General features: G+C 37.7%; 2 protein-coding genes across 2 annotated transcripts in view; one reads left to right on the top strand and one right to left on the bottom strand.

The window, feature by feature from the left end:
- The first annotated feature begins 3,668 nt into the window (after window positions 1–3,668).
- Window positions 3,669–11,759, top strand: pkmb (pyruvate kinase M1/2b). Its single transcript, XM_065291998.1, has 11 exons — window positions 3,669–3,820; window positions 4,613–4,793; window positions 4,950–5,041; window positions 6,680–6,811; window positions 6,900–7,086; window positions 7,175–7,445; window positions 7,689–7,839; window positions 7,920–8,072; window positions 9,854–10,020; window positions 10,904–11,085; window positions 11,344–11,759. Exons 2-11 carry the CDS (start codon window positions 4,643–4,645, stop codon window positions 11,448–11,450), a joined length of 1,593 nt encoding a protein of 530 aa, XP_065148070.1. The 5' UTR covers window positions 3,669–3,820; window positions 4,613–4,642; the 3' UTR covers window positions 11,451–11,759.
- Window positions 11,760–14,084: 2,325 nt separating this feature from the next.
- The window catches only part of hcn4l (hyperpolarization activated cyclic nucleotide-gated potassium channel 4l), a 46,076-nt gene continuing 40,560 nt past the window's right edge, over window positions 14,085–19,600 (bottom strand). Inside the window, exon 8 of the mRNA XM_065291997.1 lies at window positions 14,085–19,463. Within this exon, the coding sequence (XP_065148069.1) occupies window positions 17,863–19,463 (1,601 nt within the window). The 3' untranslated portion in view covers window positions 14,085–17,862. The remainder of the gene's footprint in view (window positions 19,464–19,600) is intronic.

Genomic DNA, 19,600 nt, shown 5'->3' on the forward strand with positions numbered 1-19,600 from the left:
GTGATGTTTTAGCTCAAAATATCATATAAATAATTTATTATAGCATGTTAAAATTGCCACTTTGTAGGTGTGAGCAAAAATGTGCCGTTTTGGGTGTGTCCTTTAAAATGCAAATGAGCGGATGAAGTGCAAACACCGATCACAATGATGGTGGTTTGTTGATATTGAAACTTAGTTGTGCTGTGAATTATTTTCTCTGTCTCTCCCTCTCTGGATTAAAACACTGGAAATGGCAGTGCTGTGGTTGGAAAGTGCAAATTAAGGGGTGGTATTATTATAATAAGGGCTCCTTCTGACATCACAAGGGGAGCCAAATTTCAATTACCTATTTTTTCACATGCTTGTAGAGAATGGTTTACCAAAACTAAGTTACTGGGTTGATCTTTCTCACATTTTATAGGTTGATAGAAGCACTGGGGACCCAATCATAGCACTTAAACATGGAAAATCTCAGATTTTTATGCCTTGACCCCTTTAATTTACCTAAAAAAAGACAAAAAAATTATGTTGCACTACCAAACTTGACAGTGTGTTTCTTAAATCATAAAATACTAAAATGCGATTTTATTACTATCTTTGGCCTTCTTTTATTTTAGGTTTTAAATGCAGAAAGTCCTTATTTTTGTTACTTTGGTCATTTTTATTGCAAAAAACATGAAAACATTTCATGTCCTGCGTTAAAATGAAAACCTGAAATATTTTAATATGTTATACTTAAATAAATAAAGAAGATGTAATATACAAAACCATTTTATTTTGATTATGTTTGTAAAAAATTAGTATTATAGTTCATATTTTCTAATTTCCATAGTATGTGTTTGAATTCCTTTAAGTGACATATCAACCGTTTGGTAGAGGCCGATTTTTAAAAAATGATGGGATGTGTTGAAAAAAATTACATTGATTGTGTTAAGTGGTGACATAAGGAGACAAGAAATGCAAACAAAAATTTTTTCAAATGCCTTTTTCTTGGTGTGGCAGTTAAAGGGTTAATGTGGCATGTGTTGTATTACACCGTCTGACTGTGTGTTTAGCTGATTTCTGTTGTTTTGATCTATTCTATTCTATTCTATTCTATTCTATTCTATTCTATTCTATTCTATTCTATTCTACTACATGTTTTACATATTTTGTATGTGAAAAAATACAGATTATATACATTTTACATTTTTTTTTACATATTGTATTAAATTAAGCTATTTCTTAAACCGAATCTGGTGTTGACTGAGTTTGTTACACTGTAAAAAGTGAAAAGTTGGATCAACTTAAAGATGCAGTGTGTAAATTTTAGGAGGACCTTTTGACAGAAATGCAATATAATATACATAACTACATTTGCAGTGGTGTATTAAAGCCTTACATAATGAAACATTTTTGGTTTTTTTAGAATTAGAATGAGCCATTTTTATCTATATACATTGCGGGTCCCCTTACATGGAAGTCACCATGTTTCTATAGCCCTAAGGATGGGCAACTTTGATAATGACGAGGGCCAGCATTTTTCTCCTTTATACCAAGGGGGCCAGAACCACACGCACAATTTACATCATTCTTAATTTTCTTTATTAAGAAACCACAATATACAATGAACCGGTCTTTAAAGATTTTAACTGCCAGCCACACAATGCTGAAAAAAGTGTTTACACAACTTTTTTTGGTGTTTACACAACAGTGTATGGTACTGTGGATTTACAGTGATTGGAACATTTCACCATTTGTGTTACGTTGAAGATCTCAGACAAGGTGGACTGAAGTATATCACTTCAGAGGATACATCAGTTTAGCACCAACATTACATTAGTTAGGGGTAATCATTTGTGACCCTGAGTCTAAAAAGGTTAAGTCACACAGTTAAATAGCAATAGGTAAAATACATTGTATGGTTCAAAAGTATAGATTTTACCTTGATGCCAAAAATCATTAGGATATTATGCAAAGATCATGTTTCATGAAATTTCCTACTGTAAATATATACAAACTTTACTTTTATGAGTGGATGCAGTTGCTAATTACTTTTGGACAACTTATTCAGTATTTTATTTTATTTAGGCTACACTGAAAAAAAAATAATACGCTGGATTTACAAAATAAATAAATAAATATCTAGTATATAATTTTTGCACCCACTTTTTAAAGTAAGTTTTACATGGAATTTTAAGCAGTTTAAGCTTACATTTTTTGTAAGCAATTGCTTAAAATTCCATGTCAAATTTGCTTACAAAGAGGGATGCAAAAATGATGCACTATATTTTTTGTAAATTCAGCGTATTATTTTTTACAGTGTACCCTCAGATTCCAGATTTTTAAAAGTTAAATATCAGCTAAATATCCAAACAAACCATACATCAATAGAAAGCTTATTTATTCAACTTTCAGATAATGTATAAATCTCAATGTCAAAAAATGTATCCTTATGACTGGTTGTCGAGTTATCTGGGAAATTATGTACATCAGTTCTGCTTCTAACTCGAAAAAAAGCTTCAGCCAAGACAGGGGACACAGGGAACTCCAAATCACTTTTCAGCTTTGTATTTAGTTATTTAGGCAGATTAAACAGTAATGTCTCAAATCATTCAACAGTCATTCAATACATAGGTTAAAATTACTAGACCAAGACTAGAAGAATAATTTAGGAGTCATCATTGTGAAGATATGAAAGAATAAAGGAGGTGAATGTATAATAAGTTAAATAAGAGTAGAGGGACAGTATAACCACAAAATAAAGAATTTCACAAGAGCTGCAGATGTAAACTGAAAATAGGGGTTTCCTTGAGCCCAGAGTACACTACATAACTATATCCTTTGTGTACAGTGGCATGATAAAACATTCAAGCATAAGTTCCAGTGGAGTTGGTCTGATGTTTTAAAACCACTAGAGGGAGACAGTGGTTGACAGACTCAAGACACACTGACAAAGTGGAAAGCATAATATTGTTGATGCATATATGTTGATCAAGTCTTGTGAAATGTCCCCTTTAACCTGAGTTACAGGTTATTATTATACTATAAATACAGATTTTAGTTGCATATTAAAGAGTAAGGCCACAAACTGTAGAAAAACTAATAACAGATTAATTAAATCATTTATAGCAAATGAGACATATATTTTTCATATGGGCTGACCTTTCCACATCTGTATCTTTGAAGCATGCAAATAGCACGGGTAACAAATAAAACAAGCGAGGGATACTATCATGGCCATCACAGTGTCAGATGTAGGCCTTTAGCTATTATTAGAAGTTCAGATGCCAGTAATGGCTGGCATTTATAAAATGACATTGGGGAGGGGGGTATTCAGGGACTGTTATTTGTACTGTACTCTTTTCATTTAAGCTAACAGTGCAGTGTAAAACAAATTTTGACAAAGCTAAACTAAAATCTTAGAGAATTTATGGTACAAAGAGGTGAATTAATGCATGTTGACACGTTTCTTGTTTATTAAATGTCAAAATGAAAATTAAAGTAAGGAATAAATTAAACAAACCTATATCACACCAACTACATCAGATGACTTTGGCATCAACACACTATACCTTCAGGCAGTTTCTGATTGGTTAAAGTAGACACCTTAAAACACATTGCCTGCTGATGCAATAGATAAAATTAAAATTATTATTATTATAATTGTTATTGTTTTTATTTGTTGTTACTGTATTCACATGCACATAGTTGAAAATGTGAGCAGATTAGATTCAGATTGGGTCTATTTACTGTCGGAAGGAGACACTGTGGGAAGTAGTACCGGTAAGTTTAGACTGGATAAGTTGTGACAGTGGCGGTGAAGTCACTCAGAAGTTCCTGCAAGCGTTCAGCGCGTGAGGTGAGTAACATTCAACAGATGATTTAACAAGTCAAAAAAGCGTAATTTCAATAGATAAACATTATAAACGTATTTTACAGCATAATATATTTTTTATAGATGTATATTTACATATGTTCCTGTACTGCAGAAAGTGAGATTTGTTTGATGTACATGGCTACTTAAATATACTTTGCCGTATTTTATCACGATAACACTCAATAACTTTGAGTTCATATAAGCAGTAGTTTAAGGTCATCACAATGACTAAACTGATAAAAAACAGAATTAAATTCTAATTGCATATTTTAATGTTTATCGAAACTAAATGTCTTTATATAAATGTGGCTTTTATATAAATGCTAGGCTATATATATATATATTTTATTTTAATTATACATATTTTTTATTTATCATATATTATATTTGATATTTATTGAAATGTATATAATTGTAATAAAATATTTTTTTATTGTGGAAGTGTATCCAATCTGCCAGTGGCTCTAACTTACCCTTAATCTTACTTGGGCATATAAAACCAAATTTATAATTTAAAAAAAAATTGTTCAAAAATTTACGCCAATTCTAAAGTCCTATACAACTAATAACATATGAGTTGTATTGTCTCTTGGACATACAAAAAGTACATAAATAAATAGATAAGGTAATAGGTTGGAGTCTGTTTCTAAATTCAATCACTGAATCCTTATGCAAGACCTTTAAGGCTTTGTGAAGAAGAGCACCATTGTTGCTTAATATTTTAAAAATCAAAAAATAAATCAAACTTTCTGGTGCATGTATCCTTTCCTGCAGGACATCTCTATAGCAGACACAGCTCCAGCCATGTCTCAGACTAAGGATGCGGGCTCTGCCCTCTTTAAGACACAGCAGATGCATGCTGCTATGACAGACACTCTCCTGGAGCACCTGTGCCTGCTGGACATCGACTCTGAGCCCACAGTGACCCGCAATACAGGCATCGTCTGCACAATCGGTCGGTAGATTACCTCAAAAATTTTGCAGACATATATTTTTTTGTTGATTAAATTCCTTTCATATATTGTTATAAATATTCATGATAGTACTAAACAATATCTAGTGTACAATATAAGGGATTTTGTATTAAATGTTTCGTTCAAACCGTATGCAGGACCTGCCTCTCGATCTGTGGAGATAGCGAAGGAGATGATCAAGACCGGCATGAACGTTGCACGTATGAACTTCTCCCACGGAACACACGAGGTTAGAAATCTTAACCATTCCGGCTTGCGGTTAGCGCATTAACTGCTGAAATTATACATCATTTTGCAAGAATATCAGAAGTCTTGGAAAAAAATCAGCCAACACACCATAGTGTATCATCTATTATTGTGGCCTTTGCCTTGTGCCTCTTGAAATGTCAAAAGTTGTAAGCTGATCTTGTTCGCCACACAGATCTCTCAGGCTTAGGTCACATCATTAGCTGACCTTTCCTCTTTAAAAGTCATGGCTTTATGCCTTTTTTGCAAGGCACCATTGCATGCCATCATCAAGTGATTGAGTAGGTATTTCACTTCAAAAGGTCAAAATCGCATGTTAGTTTGTAACAAAGTGACTTGCACTGTCTAAATATAATCCCAGTTTATTTACAAAGTGAGCCCGTGATCCAGTTGTGCTTTCGTTATTGAGCAAGACTTGTAACCATCTTCAAGTTACATAATACATTTTTTCTAAACACTTATAGTGTGTGACGAAACAAAGGATGACAAAAATTGACTTAAATTACAGTATACAGTACAATTATTCAATGCAGCATCTAAAGTTTATCTTAAATTTATTCAACAAAGTAAATGCAGTTTGACATAGAGAGATTCTGTGGGTCACTGGAAACATAAACTGTCTCTCCATGAGTCTATTTATATCTCTCTGCCTAAAGCCTTTGACTGGACACAGAAAAAAGAGACTATTTAAAAGGTTGAACCATAGACTTCAAAGCAAATGTCTGATCACTCACATAAAATCATCCTACATATTGTAATGTAAAGTTTTAACCTTGATATCTTAAAGAAGACATTTCACAAGACTTTTTTAAGATGTCAAATAAATTTTTGGTTTGTCCAGACAGAGTACGTATGTGAAGTTCTAGCTCAAAATATCATAGATAATTTATTATAGCATGTTAAAATGTGCCGTTTTGGATTTGTCCTTTTAAATGCAAATGAGTTGATCTCTCTACTAAATGGGCGGTGTCGTGGTTGGATAGTGCAGATTAAGGGGGGTTATTATCCCCTTCTGACATCACAGGGGGAGCTAAATTTCAATGACCTATTTTTTCACATGCTTGCAGAGAATGGTTTACCAAAACTAAGTTACTGGGTTGATCTTTTTCACATTTTCTAGGTTGACAAAAGCACTGGGGACCAAATTATAGCACTTAAACATGATTTTCATGATATGTTACCTTTAATTTGGTAAAAATATTGTTAAAGGTGTTATGTGTAGACATTTAGGGGCATCTCGAGGTATTGCAACCAACAGCTCAGTTTACGCTTACCCCTCCAATTCAAAACGAATAGAGAGCTACGGTTGCCGTTACATGACAAACATGTCATCGTCTGAGACAACATAGTTTCAAAAAGAGAGCAGTTTTTCCATTTAGGGTTACTTTAGTACTTTAATGACGGGAAATAGCACTATTATGTAAGGGGACCCGCAGCGTATGTAGATAAAAACGGCTCATTCTAATGTAATAAAAACAATACAGTCTTTATACACCAATGAAAATATAGTTATGTGTATTATACTGCATTTCTGTCAAGCCAAGATCTTTCTAAAAGTTACACATTGCACCTTTAAACCTAAAAGGGGCATTATTTAACATCTCATTACTTTCTTTTACAGTACCATTCTGAAACCATCAAGAATGTGCGTGAAGCTGCTGAGAGTTTTGGACCTGGTAGCATTGAGTATCGTCCTTTGGCCATTGCCCTTGACACCAAAGGGCCGGAGATCAGAACTGGACTTATTAAGGGCGTGAGTGTTTAGCCATTAACATCAATCAATATTATGGATGGACCTTATATATTGAAATATTAAGGTATACAATTTATTTAACCTTCAGAGTGGCACTGCAGAGGTACAGCTTGTCAAAGGTGAGATAATCAAGCTCACTCTTGATGACAAGTTCATGGAGAACTGCGATGAGAAGACCCTGTGGCTAGACTACAAGAACATCACCAAGGTGGTGCAGCAAGGCAGCCATGTTTACATTGATGATGGTCTTATATCACTAAAGGTTAAGGAAATTGGTGAGTCCTATATTTTGGATCTTTTCAAATGTAATTGAAATCGGTTTGTGGTGTGGTCAACATTCATTGCTCGACATGATGATTCCAGGTTCTGATTTCCTGAACTGCGAGATTGAGAATGGAGGTATGTTGGGCAGCAAGAAGGGAGTGAACCTGCCTGGCGCTAGCGTCGACCTGCCCGCTGTGTCCGAGAAGGACATTAAAGATCTTCAGTTTGGTGTGGAGCAGGGTGTGGATATGGTTTTTGCATCCTTTATCCGCAAGGCCGCTGACGTTCATGCCGTCAGGAAGGTGCTCGGAGACAAAGGCAAGAAGATCCTGATCATCAGCAAGCTGGAGAACCACGAGGGCGTGCGAAAGTGAGTGAATGCCTTTGATATCACAGTAATATCAGCTATATAATTACTTCTAATGTATTTGGTACGTTGCTGAATGGACTAGCTGTAGTTTATGCTGGTTTGGAGCTGGTCTACAGGTAGGTGTTGGACTGGTATAGTCTAAAAGGCTAAAATCTCATAATCAGTTTGATTTTAACCATTGATTTCACATTCATTTCAATTTTTAACATGAACTCATTATCACGGTTATCTTTATTTCACCAGGTTTGATGAGATCCTGGAGGCTAGCGACGGCATCATGGTCGCCCGTGGAGATCTTGGTATTGAGATTCCCACTGAGAAGGTTTTCCTGGCTCAGAAGATGATGATTAGCCGATGTAACAGGATTGGAAAGCCGATCATCTGCGCCACACAGGTCAGGCCAAATACCGAACACTCGGCACGGTTCAGATAACATGGATCTTCAATCCTGTTGGTTGTCTTTTTGACTTACAGATGCTGGAAAGCATGGTCAAGAAGCCTCGTCCCACCCGTGCTGAGAGCAGCGATGTGGCCAATGCCGTTCTTGATGGTGCCGACTGCATCATGCTGAGCGGAGAGACCGCCAAAGGAGACTATCCACTGGAGGCTGTGCGAACACAGCACCTGGTACGAATGAGCGCCCTATTTTGGTTGTGCTGTTTACTAACACTAATGTGATTGCTAATATTGAAGTGTAGCATTCTACGATTCATGGTATCTACAACATTGGCTATATCTGAAACCAAATACGTTCCTACCAGTGGCGGCCGGTGACTTCTCTTTTCGAGGGTGCTCGATGTGAAGTTCGTCACAACATGTATGTAACCCGTCATGTGATCCTATGTGCATCACGTGTCTTGTCAAAATAAGTGCCTGCTGCAGACGCGTCTAAAGGGTTTATGATAAAAGAGATGCTCGCGTTGCCAGATACTTGCATAATCTCATGCGTAATCAGAGATTTTTCTGTTAAAGGAGTGTCTTGCGTGTATTTTGTGAATGTGAGCGTCTCTTTTATCATAAACGGTTTTGACGCAACAAACACATATTTTGAATTTGCGCCCCTCAGATGACCAGTCACGAGCGCCACTGGTTCCTACTATATAGTAGGCTAGGTACATTATGCATGTTTATAATTAAATCCCAGTCCTATGAATTGCATACCTGTTGCATGCATTGACCGCATCTACAGTTAACTTCCTGTTTTTGTGAACTCACACAGGTCTTGTCTTTGATATGTTTGTTTCTGTGGCAGTCCAGATTACCTGTCGGCTGATGTGTGCACTGATTTTGTGTGAACGTGCTTTTGTGGACGTGCCATACAGTGTGCTACACGGTTACAGCAGTTCTTCACTGTGACCTCGCACGCTATCAAAGGTTCCTTAATAAAATTATAAGCACATTATCAGCAAGGGATTGAATAGAGTTTAATCTATTGAGTGTCAAATACGAAAAAGTACTGTGGTGGTACCATGGTACTGTACCATGACTCTATGAGATGGTAACACCATGGCACTTTGATGTAAATCATGATATGCTGAAATATATATATTCTGTAGAATTACCATACTTTTGGTGTCTAAAATATTCTACCACTATGTCCAAAAACTTAATTGTATTATTTAAATTATTATTTAAATTATTTAAAGGGGACAGAGAATAAAAAAAACATTTTACCTTGTCTTTGTTGAATAATGGTAGTCTACCCACATTCACAAACATACAAAAAAGTGCTAGACATGCTAAACATCTCAGTCTCATAGAAATTCCTCTTTTAGAAATGTCAGCCAGAAAACGGCCCAATCTGAAAAACTGATGCTTATGACATCACAGGCATCTCACTGCCCCTCCACTTTAAAATAATTGGCTACATTTTTTGAGTGGCAGCAAAGTCAGCCAATCAGTAATGAGATTGCAAGTTAAGCCAGTAGGGGGAGCCAAATAGGTGCAAAACCACTTGTTTAAAATCCCTCACCCTAATAGAGCTATCTGAGAGAGGTTTTTAGGAAGCTTCTAAGGCATTACAGACCCAAACCAAACATTTTTTGTCTATATGTCACATCACAGAACAAGGATAAATACTCCGTTCAATCATTCTATGTCACCTTTAAATACATTTTTATATATATTATATTATTATTCATTTTTGCAAGGATACCACATTGTCATTCCTCATTGCCAGTTAGGAGAACCAAATGTTATATTACATTTTTGGCTTTCCCAGAATTCCAATAGCCAGAGTTAAATTAGCCAAAGTCATTTTTTCATAGTTTCAATTTAATCGCCCAACTTGTGATGTCATCATGGTCACTTTTGGGTGAACCTTTCCTTTAAGTTAGACAGTGTTGGTCGATGTACAACAAAAAGTTTGGTAGGTAGGTACTAATCCTAAACCTGTGTTGGCTATTTAGATCGCCCGTGAAGCTGAAGCCGCAATGTTCCACAGGCAAGTTTTTGAGGAGCTCCGTCGTACCTCCCACCTAACCCGTGATCCCACTGAGACCGTGGCCATTGGCGCTGTGGAGGCTTCCTTCAAATGCTGCGCCAGTGCCATCATTGTCCTCACCAAGACTGGCAGGTCAGATTTATGCGTTCACACGTCTACACACAATCCAACGAAAAGGTTACAGAGGATTTAACACAAACCCCACACTTAGCTCTAATATTAGATACAGTGACTTGAACTCGATCTCGCCCACATAACATTGAAATATTTAAAGGCATGAATGCATTGTACTGTAGGAACCTCTTATGCTTTACATTTTTGCATTTGACTCTTACAGTAAATTCAAGCTGTATATTGTATCAGTATGTGTGATTCCTAGAATTAAACCTACAACCGTTTGTCCTGCTAATGCAATGCTCCACCAGTTAAGCTATTTTTACACATTTCTCCTTCCCTTATCTTTAAAGAAACACATATTTTGGCAGTGTATAGTTAGTTCGCTAGCTGTCCTGCTAACATGTTCACATAATCCTTTCTGCCCGTGGCTGATCGAGATGCATGAGGTTGTGCAAGGGAGACAGTCTGACCTTTGCAGGCCTGAACCTTGACATTTTGTCAGCTAATTTAAACTTCTCATTGAGTTGACCCAGAGTAGCTTACAGAATCGCGTAAGTCCAAGGCCACTGGAGCTACAGTAATATATGCTAGTATGCATTTCAGGCTTACAGCCAGTGTATATTACATACTAATATCTTTAAGTAAAAAGAAAATCAATAACCATTATAATTCACTTTCCTTGTCTTATTAACTATTCACATTTGGACATTAATCTCAAAATTAGCATTAGCAGCGCAAAAGGTTGTGAGTTTGATTCCACACATAACGCTAAAATGTATACCTTGTAATGCACTGTAAATGTAAACTTATTTTAAATTAAGTAACCAATGTATATGTTCTGCTACCAATGACGACTCCGTCATAATATTTTGTTAAATGTCAACCCTCATCTCCACAGGTCTGCCCAACTGCTGTCCAGGTACAGGCCACGTGCTCCTATCCTGGCCGTGACCCGTGAGGGACAGACAGCTCGACAGCTGCACCTGTACCGCGGCGTCATCCCCATCTTCTACAACAAGCCTGCCAATGATGTATGGGCTGAAGATGTGGATCTACGTGTCAGCTTCGCCCTAGAGCTGGGTAAGGAGACGTCTAGAGAAATGTAGTACTTTAGTGGTTTTAGATTAAGGGATTTTTCATCGCAGAGTACATTTTATTGCATCATTGGACCAAAATTTGTCCAAATCTGTCACTTTTATATTTTTAAAAGATATAAAATTAAATGTTAGTTCATGAGAATGAATATGGTAATTATTAGTAGACATAATACTAAACCAGTAAAAAAAATTCTCACTTTCTGGAATGGGGAATAAATAAAATTGACATTTTGTTTTTCAGGCAAAGCCCGGAAGTACTTCAAGTCTGGTGACCTTCTGATCGCGGTCACCGGTTGGCGTCCGGGCTCTGGCTACACCAACACTATGCGTATTGTTATGGTACCTTGAGCACAGTCTCATGGACTATTTATCGAATGTTCATCATTCATAAGTCACAAAATAGCTCTGTGAGTCTGACAACATTTCCAAACGTCTTTGAGTGGTGCCATCAAACGTTTTGAATTCCCATCAAACTCCTATGGCGTCACAGAGCTTCTTTAACCTTTTCCATCCCACTGCAGAATTGTATTCATCAGCCATCTTACAGTCACATTTTTTGTAATCTTTAAGTAACGTACAATTCCAACATTTTTCCCTGTAAGTTATTTTGTGTGTTTTTGTTTCTTTTATTTGGAAACAATTAAACAGTGGATCGTTTGAGAGTGTGTTTGCTTCTACTATTTGGGTAAAAGTAACTTCATGTGGACTAATTCTGCATTGTTACGTGCAATATACCTTGTATGGGTTTAAATTAACCTATGCTGGGATGTTTCAACCCAAAATGCTGGGTATTTTAACCCATGGTTGGGTGAGATATGGACATTTTATAGATTAGTTTAAACCAACAATTGGGTTTGTCTATATTTTACCCAATCATGGGATGAAACAAACCAGCATTTTAAAGTGTGTATATCAGTGAATTGATAAACTGATAAATACCATAGTATAATTAATATATACTATGGAAAGGTTCAGAAACAATATGGGGCAGTTTCCCGGACAGGGATTAGACTAGGCTTAAACTAAAATAAATGTTAAAGCTGTCCAAACTGTAAACAACTTGCACTGACATATCTTAAAATTAGAGCTGGACATAGATTAATCTAGAAAATAAAAGGAATTTTTTTGCGTAACATATGAGTTTGTGCTGTGTGTAATTATTATGTATATATAAATACACACACATTCATGTATGTATTTAAGAAACATTTACATGTGTATATATATTTATTTATATTTTTATATATTAAAAATTATTTATAAATAAAAAAAAGATATTTAAATAAAACATTTCTTAAATTTATGTATATGTATGTGTGTGTATATAAATATACATAATATTTACACACATCACAAACTCATATATTATGCAGAAAATTACTTTTGTATGAGATTAATCTAGATTAATCTATGCCTAGCCCTACTTAAAATACATCAGTGCCCTTTGTAATGTAATGTTTTCAGAAAGGCATGTTTGTGAAAACTAGTTATATTTGCTAATTAAACTAAGGTTTAGTCCTGGTTTAAACTAATCCTTCTTACATTTTTGGCGCTTCGCACAATGAACACTAGGGGGCAGTGTGCAACTGGACGTCAAAGCCTCTGAATTGCCTGACATAAAAAAACAAATGGCATAGTGAAAACATTTATAATTTATCAATTTAAACTATTTAATTAATTGTTTTGAGAGTAGTGCATGCTAATTTCCAAAGAAAAAAACAATGAAAATAAACTGAATGTTAATTTGGGTGGATTAAGAAAAAAACACAGAGGACCTGAATAAAAAAACATCAGCAGGTCGCTTGCGGTATGAGTCAGCATACCTGACTCGCAATTAACATTCATGCCATACTGGGAATACTCGATAAACTTTACAAACTTTCAGGATGGCCAACAATAAATCAATAGAAAAGTCTTTTTGAGATTAACTCCTTAAAATGTCACTGTTTAGCGTTAATATAACTGGATTACACAGTAATTAGCTATGCGTGGTGCAGTCAGGTGTGTTTGACTTCGAGCTGCATAGATTAATCGAGGTATGACATCACAACATACCGCAATAGCACAGCTTTCAAATCGCTCTCGCGGTACTGTGATGTCATGCCCATATCTGTCATACGATGTCTGCGCAGCACCGCGTGAACTCAAACACCTCGTACTGTTTTTTTTTTACATTTGAACAAAAGGCATAGGGGATACATTATCAAGCATATAAAATATTAAAAGTAAATAAATAAATAAAAACACCTTGTACTATTTGACTGCAGTGTAGGATGACAGGAATCAGCAGGTCAATTTGTATGCAAATAGAGTGAGGCTTAGCCAGGCTTTGATTGGCCAGCAGGGCTCGCTGATATGAGTTATCGCTAAACGTTGTCGCAACAATTGCCATTGATTGTAGGTCAATCAGCATTTGGTTTGCTTTAAACGGGTAACCATCCATCAACGAGTTGGTTCCACACTACAAAGTGCAGTACTTTAAGGTGAGTACCTAATGTTATGTAACTCAACTAGTATAAAAGTCAAGGGTTCGAACCCCAATGAACACACACTGATAAAAATGTATGAGCTTACCATGCACTGACAGGATGAAAGCGTCTGTCAAATGTAGGCTACACATTATGTTTAATGTTGTGTAAATGACACTGACTGGATGATTCTGAGGTTAAACAGTCCTGTGTGTCAGTTAATAAGCTTAGTAGTGGGGGATGGAGAGCATGACAGTAGGTGATTGATCCACGCTACTGTCTGTGGAAGTGGGCGATGCAATCTCGGTCTCCCACAGGAGCAACATCAGGTGACAAGCACTGGAGACTAGGCTCAATAACTGAGAGAACAGTGCATTGGCTTCTCAAGGACACGACCTTGCCATTATTTTTCTTTTTGCCTGTACAGAAGCCATGTGGTTGGGAGGGATGATGCTAGAAATACAAATATATAATATGCCACATAAGGAGATAAAGAACGAATGGACAAAATAACAAACGCAAACAATAAAATTTTAATTTATACAATTATTCATAGGTTAACATAGTGTAAATGAAATATCATTGAGCTATACTCGCAAATGTTCTTACATATGTGATTATTCAGTATTGGTGAGGAACGTTATATTTTGTCACATTTTGATTTTGAAGCATGTTAGTCATATTACATAGTTACCATAATTATATCATTTTTTATAATCGTGATACAGTGAAAAAATGATCAAACATGACAGGCTTGGTCACCCAGTAACGGAAAAAAATGAAAAGAAACAGAAATACTCGTTCCACTTGGGAAAGATACAGCATGAATAATCTTGAGGGGTATATAGTAAGCTGGTTGAGATGGAAGAACAATTATTTTTGTATAGATCGGATCTATGTCCATTATAAATATGGCACACAGTTCTTGCCATACATTTACCATAATACGTTCATTTTTTTGGTTAAATTCTTGAGATGCAAAAACAGTGAGCTACATAATCCTTTATGATTTCACAGGTCAACAATACTCAACCACATCTTTATGAATCCAGGCTGTTAGTGCGATAAAAATGCTACTGTATAACAATCATATGATACTTCACTTTGGCTATGGTAAACAATATTAAAGAATATCATAAATGCTACAACATAAATGCCCATTACATGCGCACACGCACACAGAGCTGACAAAGAAATATTACAGTGTAATGCATCATGTGGTCTGTAATACCAACAAAAATGTCATTGATTCGTTACACATCCCACTCTCTTTTGCATTTTGAGTGCAATTTTTCCAGCTTCAATGCAGGGAACAAATTTAGAAATCGGGGTCTGAAAATGAAAATAAAGATATGATAATGAAATGCATATTGCAAGGATGAAACAAAATTGAAATAATGTAATGACAGTATATTCTGGTAGATTAAATTATGATGAATACATAGATTAACAAAGCAAATAAACACATACACAATAAATAGATGTATACACACACACACACATGTATTTTAAAATCATATAAATAATACTATATTTATGATAACCTGGGACAAGGAAGGGGATTTTCATTGTCTACCTGTGTAAGCTTTGCTTAAAGGAAGGACACTTAGAAAAATATTAATCTTCCTTTTATCATATGGCATATCCTAGCAGGTGCTACCTTAAATAATGATTACATTTCAGTGTTTTGTTCGTTAATTGCTGTAATGCACCTTGATTTGTCAAAACCCTTTAGTTTTACAGATATAAATTATAATACATACTAAACAAAACAGATATTGCACAACCAGAAAGCATATACAACATCATGCAAATTGTGTATAGGCATACAGCATTTGAGAAAATGTGCATTTTAGAGTGTCTAAACAGATGTAAAATGTAAATTAGGTGCACTGTGTAGATTTTAGCAGTATCTAGTGGTGAGGTTGCAAATTGCAACAAAAGGCTCAAGGCGCACTCACAATAGGGCTAAAGCCCGATTTATAGTCGTGTGTAAGCTTTACGCCGTAGGTTATCCGTACGTGCACCTCGCAAATTTTTAGAAACTTGTCAGTTCTATGCGGAGACCGCAAGCACTGTGATTGGTCCACCAGAACCCCTCCCATCAGGTAAAAAAAACTGCGTCATAGGTATTTCCATTTGCGAGGGTTGAGGAGTGATTTAACTCAAACTGCAACAAAAGTCGCTGTTTATTTACTTCCATCATTGCTGGTCTTCTCAAATCATACACAACAAGTTGCTGTTTCTTCTTTGTTTGTGGGTTAACTTGCCAAGATTCTGTGGTTACACGCGTGGATACTGCCTACCAGCGGTCTGTGCGTGCGTTTTCACGTGGACGCGGACGACGACGCAAAAGTATAAATGAAAACCGACGTGAAACCTACGCAGTCGCGGTTACGCCGTAGGACCTACGCACAACTATAACGAGCCCTTAACCCAACCAAACTGTGCTCCAGCGGCATTGTCCCCCCTCCCAACTCCCCCAGAAGCACGCAGTCGCACTGTACTTTGAGCTATCCGAGCCGGGGGATGCTTTCGTCATTAGGATGCGATTGTTTTGAAGAAAACGGGAAGTAAAGCGCTTAACACTGGAGCCTTTCGTAATGTTAAGTTTGTTTTTGGTGCATTGCACGATGACACACAGCCCTCTCAATTGCTTAGTTGATCTGTCACGTGTGCAGCCCAAACATTCACGTAACCCTGCTGCGTGCATTAAAAGGTTTTTACGAAGGCAGATGAAGGTGAGTGGTTGCGCAATTGACGTTCCGTGCCTAAGCCCAAGTGAACCACCCTCAAGCCTTCCTCGGCAAGCCGCCCAAGGCATAATTAACCAAAACGTGCCCAGGCAAGGTAGATCACACTAGTGATCACACAGAGATGACACTAGTGACTAGTCAAATGCACCCAGGCGCAGTTTGATTTGGATAGTGTAAGTGCGCCCTCAGTCCGCAGCTCACCCCCTCTTTCGAAATGCATAGAGAAGCTACGGTAGCGTCACAGAACAAACATGTCATTGTCTGAGACAACCTAGTGACAAAACATGCTCTGTAGAGCAGTTTGTCTGATTATGGCTACTGTAGAAACCGCGCAAACTGGCGTCTTCCATGTAAGGGGACCCCGCGATGTATGCAGATAAAGACGGCTCATTCTAAGGCAATAAAAACATAACGGTTAATTAGGTAAGCTAAACAAATAGTTGTGTATAATATATAGCATTTCAGTCAGTAGAACCTCCTAAAATTTACACATTGCACCTTTTAAAACACACAAAGCAGAATTAAACGTGACTTTGTTATTACAGTTCTTAACTAGTAAGCTTTGGTAAATGCAGTGGGCTTTTTAAATAACTACGTCATAGTAGTGTCGTTGTCATTCTCACAATCATCCATTATCTTTTGTTTGACAGGAAGATATCTGCAATTTACAGATCAACCTTTTGTGCACGTACAAAACCAAGCATACCGTTTTATTGCTTAAGTACTGCACAAATTTACATACAAAGCGCATACAAAATGATTGGAAAACATTCTTAATGTTCTCTGTTCTGTTGTGGAAGTGAGGGTGTTATTCCCTGGTGTTCAGACACTAAGGCAATATAACAGGAAAGGCCATAGATACTGAGCAGTACCTCTTCATCAGTAAGGAGGTATGTATGGGGTCAAGGTCTAGTGGAAATAAAATATTAGATCTAGGTAACTGGGATGCTGAGGGGTGGGGTTTGTTTGTGCATGTGTATAAATCTGTGTATGTTTGTGTATGTGTGTATCTGTGCCACCTGCCTGAAAAGACCAGTACGATGTGTTCTTTTACAGTGACAGATGATGCTAGACTGATGAATGTAGCTTTGACCCATCACATTTCCCTCCTTTAAAAAGAGCATACTATAATAATATGACAATAATAAGCAATCACTCAAACGCTCACAAATTCACAAACAAACATACGCTTCTTAGAATTATTACTCTGAAGAAACTGTTTTGTTTTTTGTTAGGTTTTTTCTTGTTTTTTGGGAAGTTGTAAGTTGCATATCCCTATACAGTCTTATCATTAGACAATAATATTGCAAAAATCAATGACAGAACTTGGAAGACAATTTTAAGTCACATTTTTATTCTTTGCTCAGTCTTGTTAGTCCGTTCTTTCTTTTGGCTTAACAAATAGGAAAGTCATTGTAGACCAAGTACTCCAGATAGACCAAGATACACCCTCCTCCTTCAGTGTAGTTTTTGATAGTTTATTCCGGCTATTAAAAACAACCTAGGTCACTCGTTATAGGAGGGTGTAGCCCATTCTCACAAGTTCGATGGGAGCTTTGGGTGCAAAGTTGGTGTCCCAGGGGTGGACCTATCACTAGACAAATGGGCTGGTGATCCACCCGAGGACCCAGTCTGAGCAATGGACAACTTTGAAGTTTGTCTTGATAGGACAACATGACCAGGTATTGAGCTAAATGGTTTGATAAGGGTGGGGGGCGAGGGTAGAGGTGAGAAACCTGAAGCTAATCCTCTAGGCTGGGATAAGTCTGGGGGTTGTGGTCCTTGTCCAACCAGCTTAGATTTTTCAGGTAGTCCTGGGGTTGGGAGAGACATGGAAAGGATGCTTAAGTCCTGGGAAGGTAGATCAACCAGTGATCCACCCCTTTCTCTAGGTTGGGATGGTGGAGGAAAAAGTGTCTGAGGGGTTAGGAGTGAGCTTTGAGATCCGGAGATGCTAGCAGGATGACTATGCATTGACATCCTCATCTTCTCCACTGTAGGACTCTGGCATGTGGGGCTCCAAGCAGAAGGAGTGCTACATGGTGATGCATTTCCTGACCCGTACTGTGCTAAGGAAGCAAGAGCAGATGGTTCTTGGGAAAACTGGGAGAAAGGATCTGGCTGTAGACCACCATGAGTGTCCTGGTATTGGACAATTGGGACTTGTTCTAAGATGCTCTTGGAGCAGACAGGGGACTCCATTACAGGAGACTGGGAAGCTGTCCTAGTAAGTTTATTTAAGTCCTGACTGGGTTTTGTTGGTTGAGGATTATGTTGAGCCGAATGCAGCTGGGTCAGTATGTCCTGACTGGGTTTTGTTGGTTGAGGATTAGGCTGAGCCGAATGCAGCTGGGTCAGTATGGGACTCACTGAGTGTGCTATCAAAGGGGTAAGGGTAGAAACTGGAGGAATTTGAAGCTGGACAGCCTCCCTCCCAACTGCTCCTTTTTGGAAGAACCGAGGAAGGGATGCAGCTATGCTGGGAAAGGAGGCCTGAGGAAACTGAGTTGGCTGAGAATGAAGCTGGGCAACACTAAAGTCTTTGGACCCCTGGGAGGAAAAGGGTCTATAGGGGTTCATGGAAGACTCTTTGATGCTGGAGGTGGTGGTGGTAATGGTTGTTGTGATTGTGGATGGCAGAGAGCTGGAGGACGGTGGTGGAGGGGTGGAGGTAGATGATCTCTCTGTCCTGAGTGTGTCCAAAATTGGGGTCTCTAAACAAGAGCTCAACTGTGAGCTAGCTGATGAGGAGCCACCAAATGCAGCAACACCCGACAGAGCCATTGAAAAGTGTTTTACATACCCTGGCTGGTCCTTCAAAGAACCAAGCAGTGGGACAGGGGGACGGAACAGCGTATGAGGCAAATGGGGGTGGCGAGTCAGGGCAATGGCGACCGAAGTGGTAGCTGCAGCAGCTTGTAGAGGAGCTTGGATAAGAGGCGCCCAGATGACAGGAGTGTGGGATGGTGTAGGTGCAGGATGAGGAGCTGGGGGAGGTGTTTGCATCAGGTGGGCACAATGAGCCATGTCCCTATCATGCTGCACGATCTGCTGGATGATCTCGTTCTCTTGATAGTTCAGCACTCCGGAATTCAGATCTCGCTGGACCTTGTGCTGGAGCACAGAGTTCCTCTTTCCTTTAGGAACAAAAGAGAAGACCAAGGATGATTAACAAACTTAATAATGTCAAAAAATCATGTTAACTAAGTATTGTGAACTATTGTGAGTTTTGTCACAATATGGAAAAAACGGTTTGCTAATGTAAATTCATGTT

This window comes from Paramisgurnus dabryanus, chromosome 23 (genome assembly GCF_030506205.2).
Source record: "Paramisgurnus dabryanus chromosome 23, PD_genome_1.1, whole genome shotgun sequence".
Taxonomy (NCBI): domain Eukaryota; kingdom Metazoa; phylum Chordata; class Actinopteri; order Cypriniformes; family Cobitidae; genus Paramisgurnus; species Paramisgurnus dabryanus.

What these genes read in the sequence shown, in the direction of transcription:
- pkmb (XM_065291998.1), top strand. Translation starts at nt 4,643, where the DNA reads ATGTCTCAGACTAAGGATGCGGGCTCTGCCCTCTTTAAGACACAGCAG. An exon ending in GAACTGGACTTATTAAGGGC is followed by an intron (nt 6,812 to 6,899) that starts GTGAGTGTTTAG and finishes TTTAACCTTCAG; the next exon opens with AGTGGCACTGCAGAGGTACA. An exon ending in GTCCTCACCAAGACTGGCAG is followed by an intron (nt 10,021 to 10,903) that starts GTCAGATTTATG and finishes TCATCTCCACAG; the next exon opens with GTCTGCCCAACTGCTGTCCA.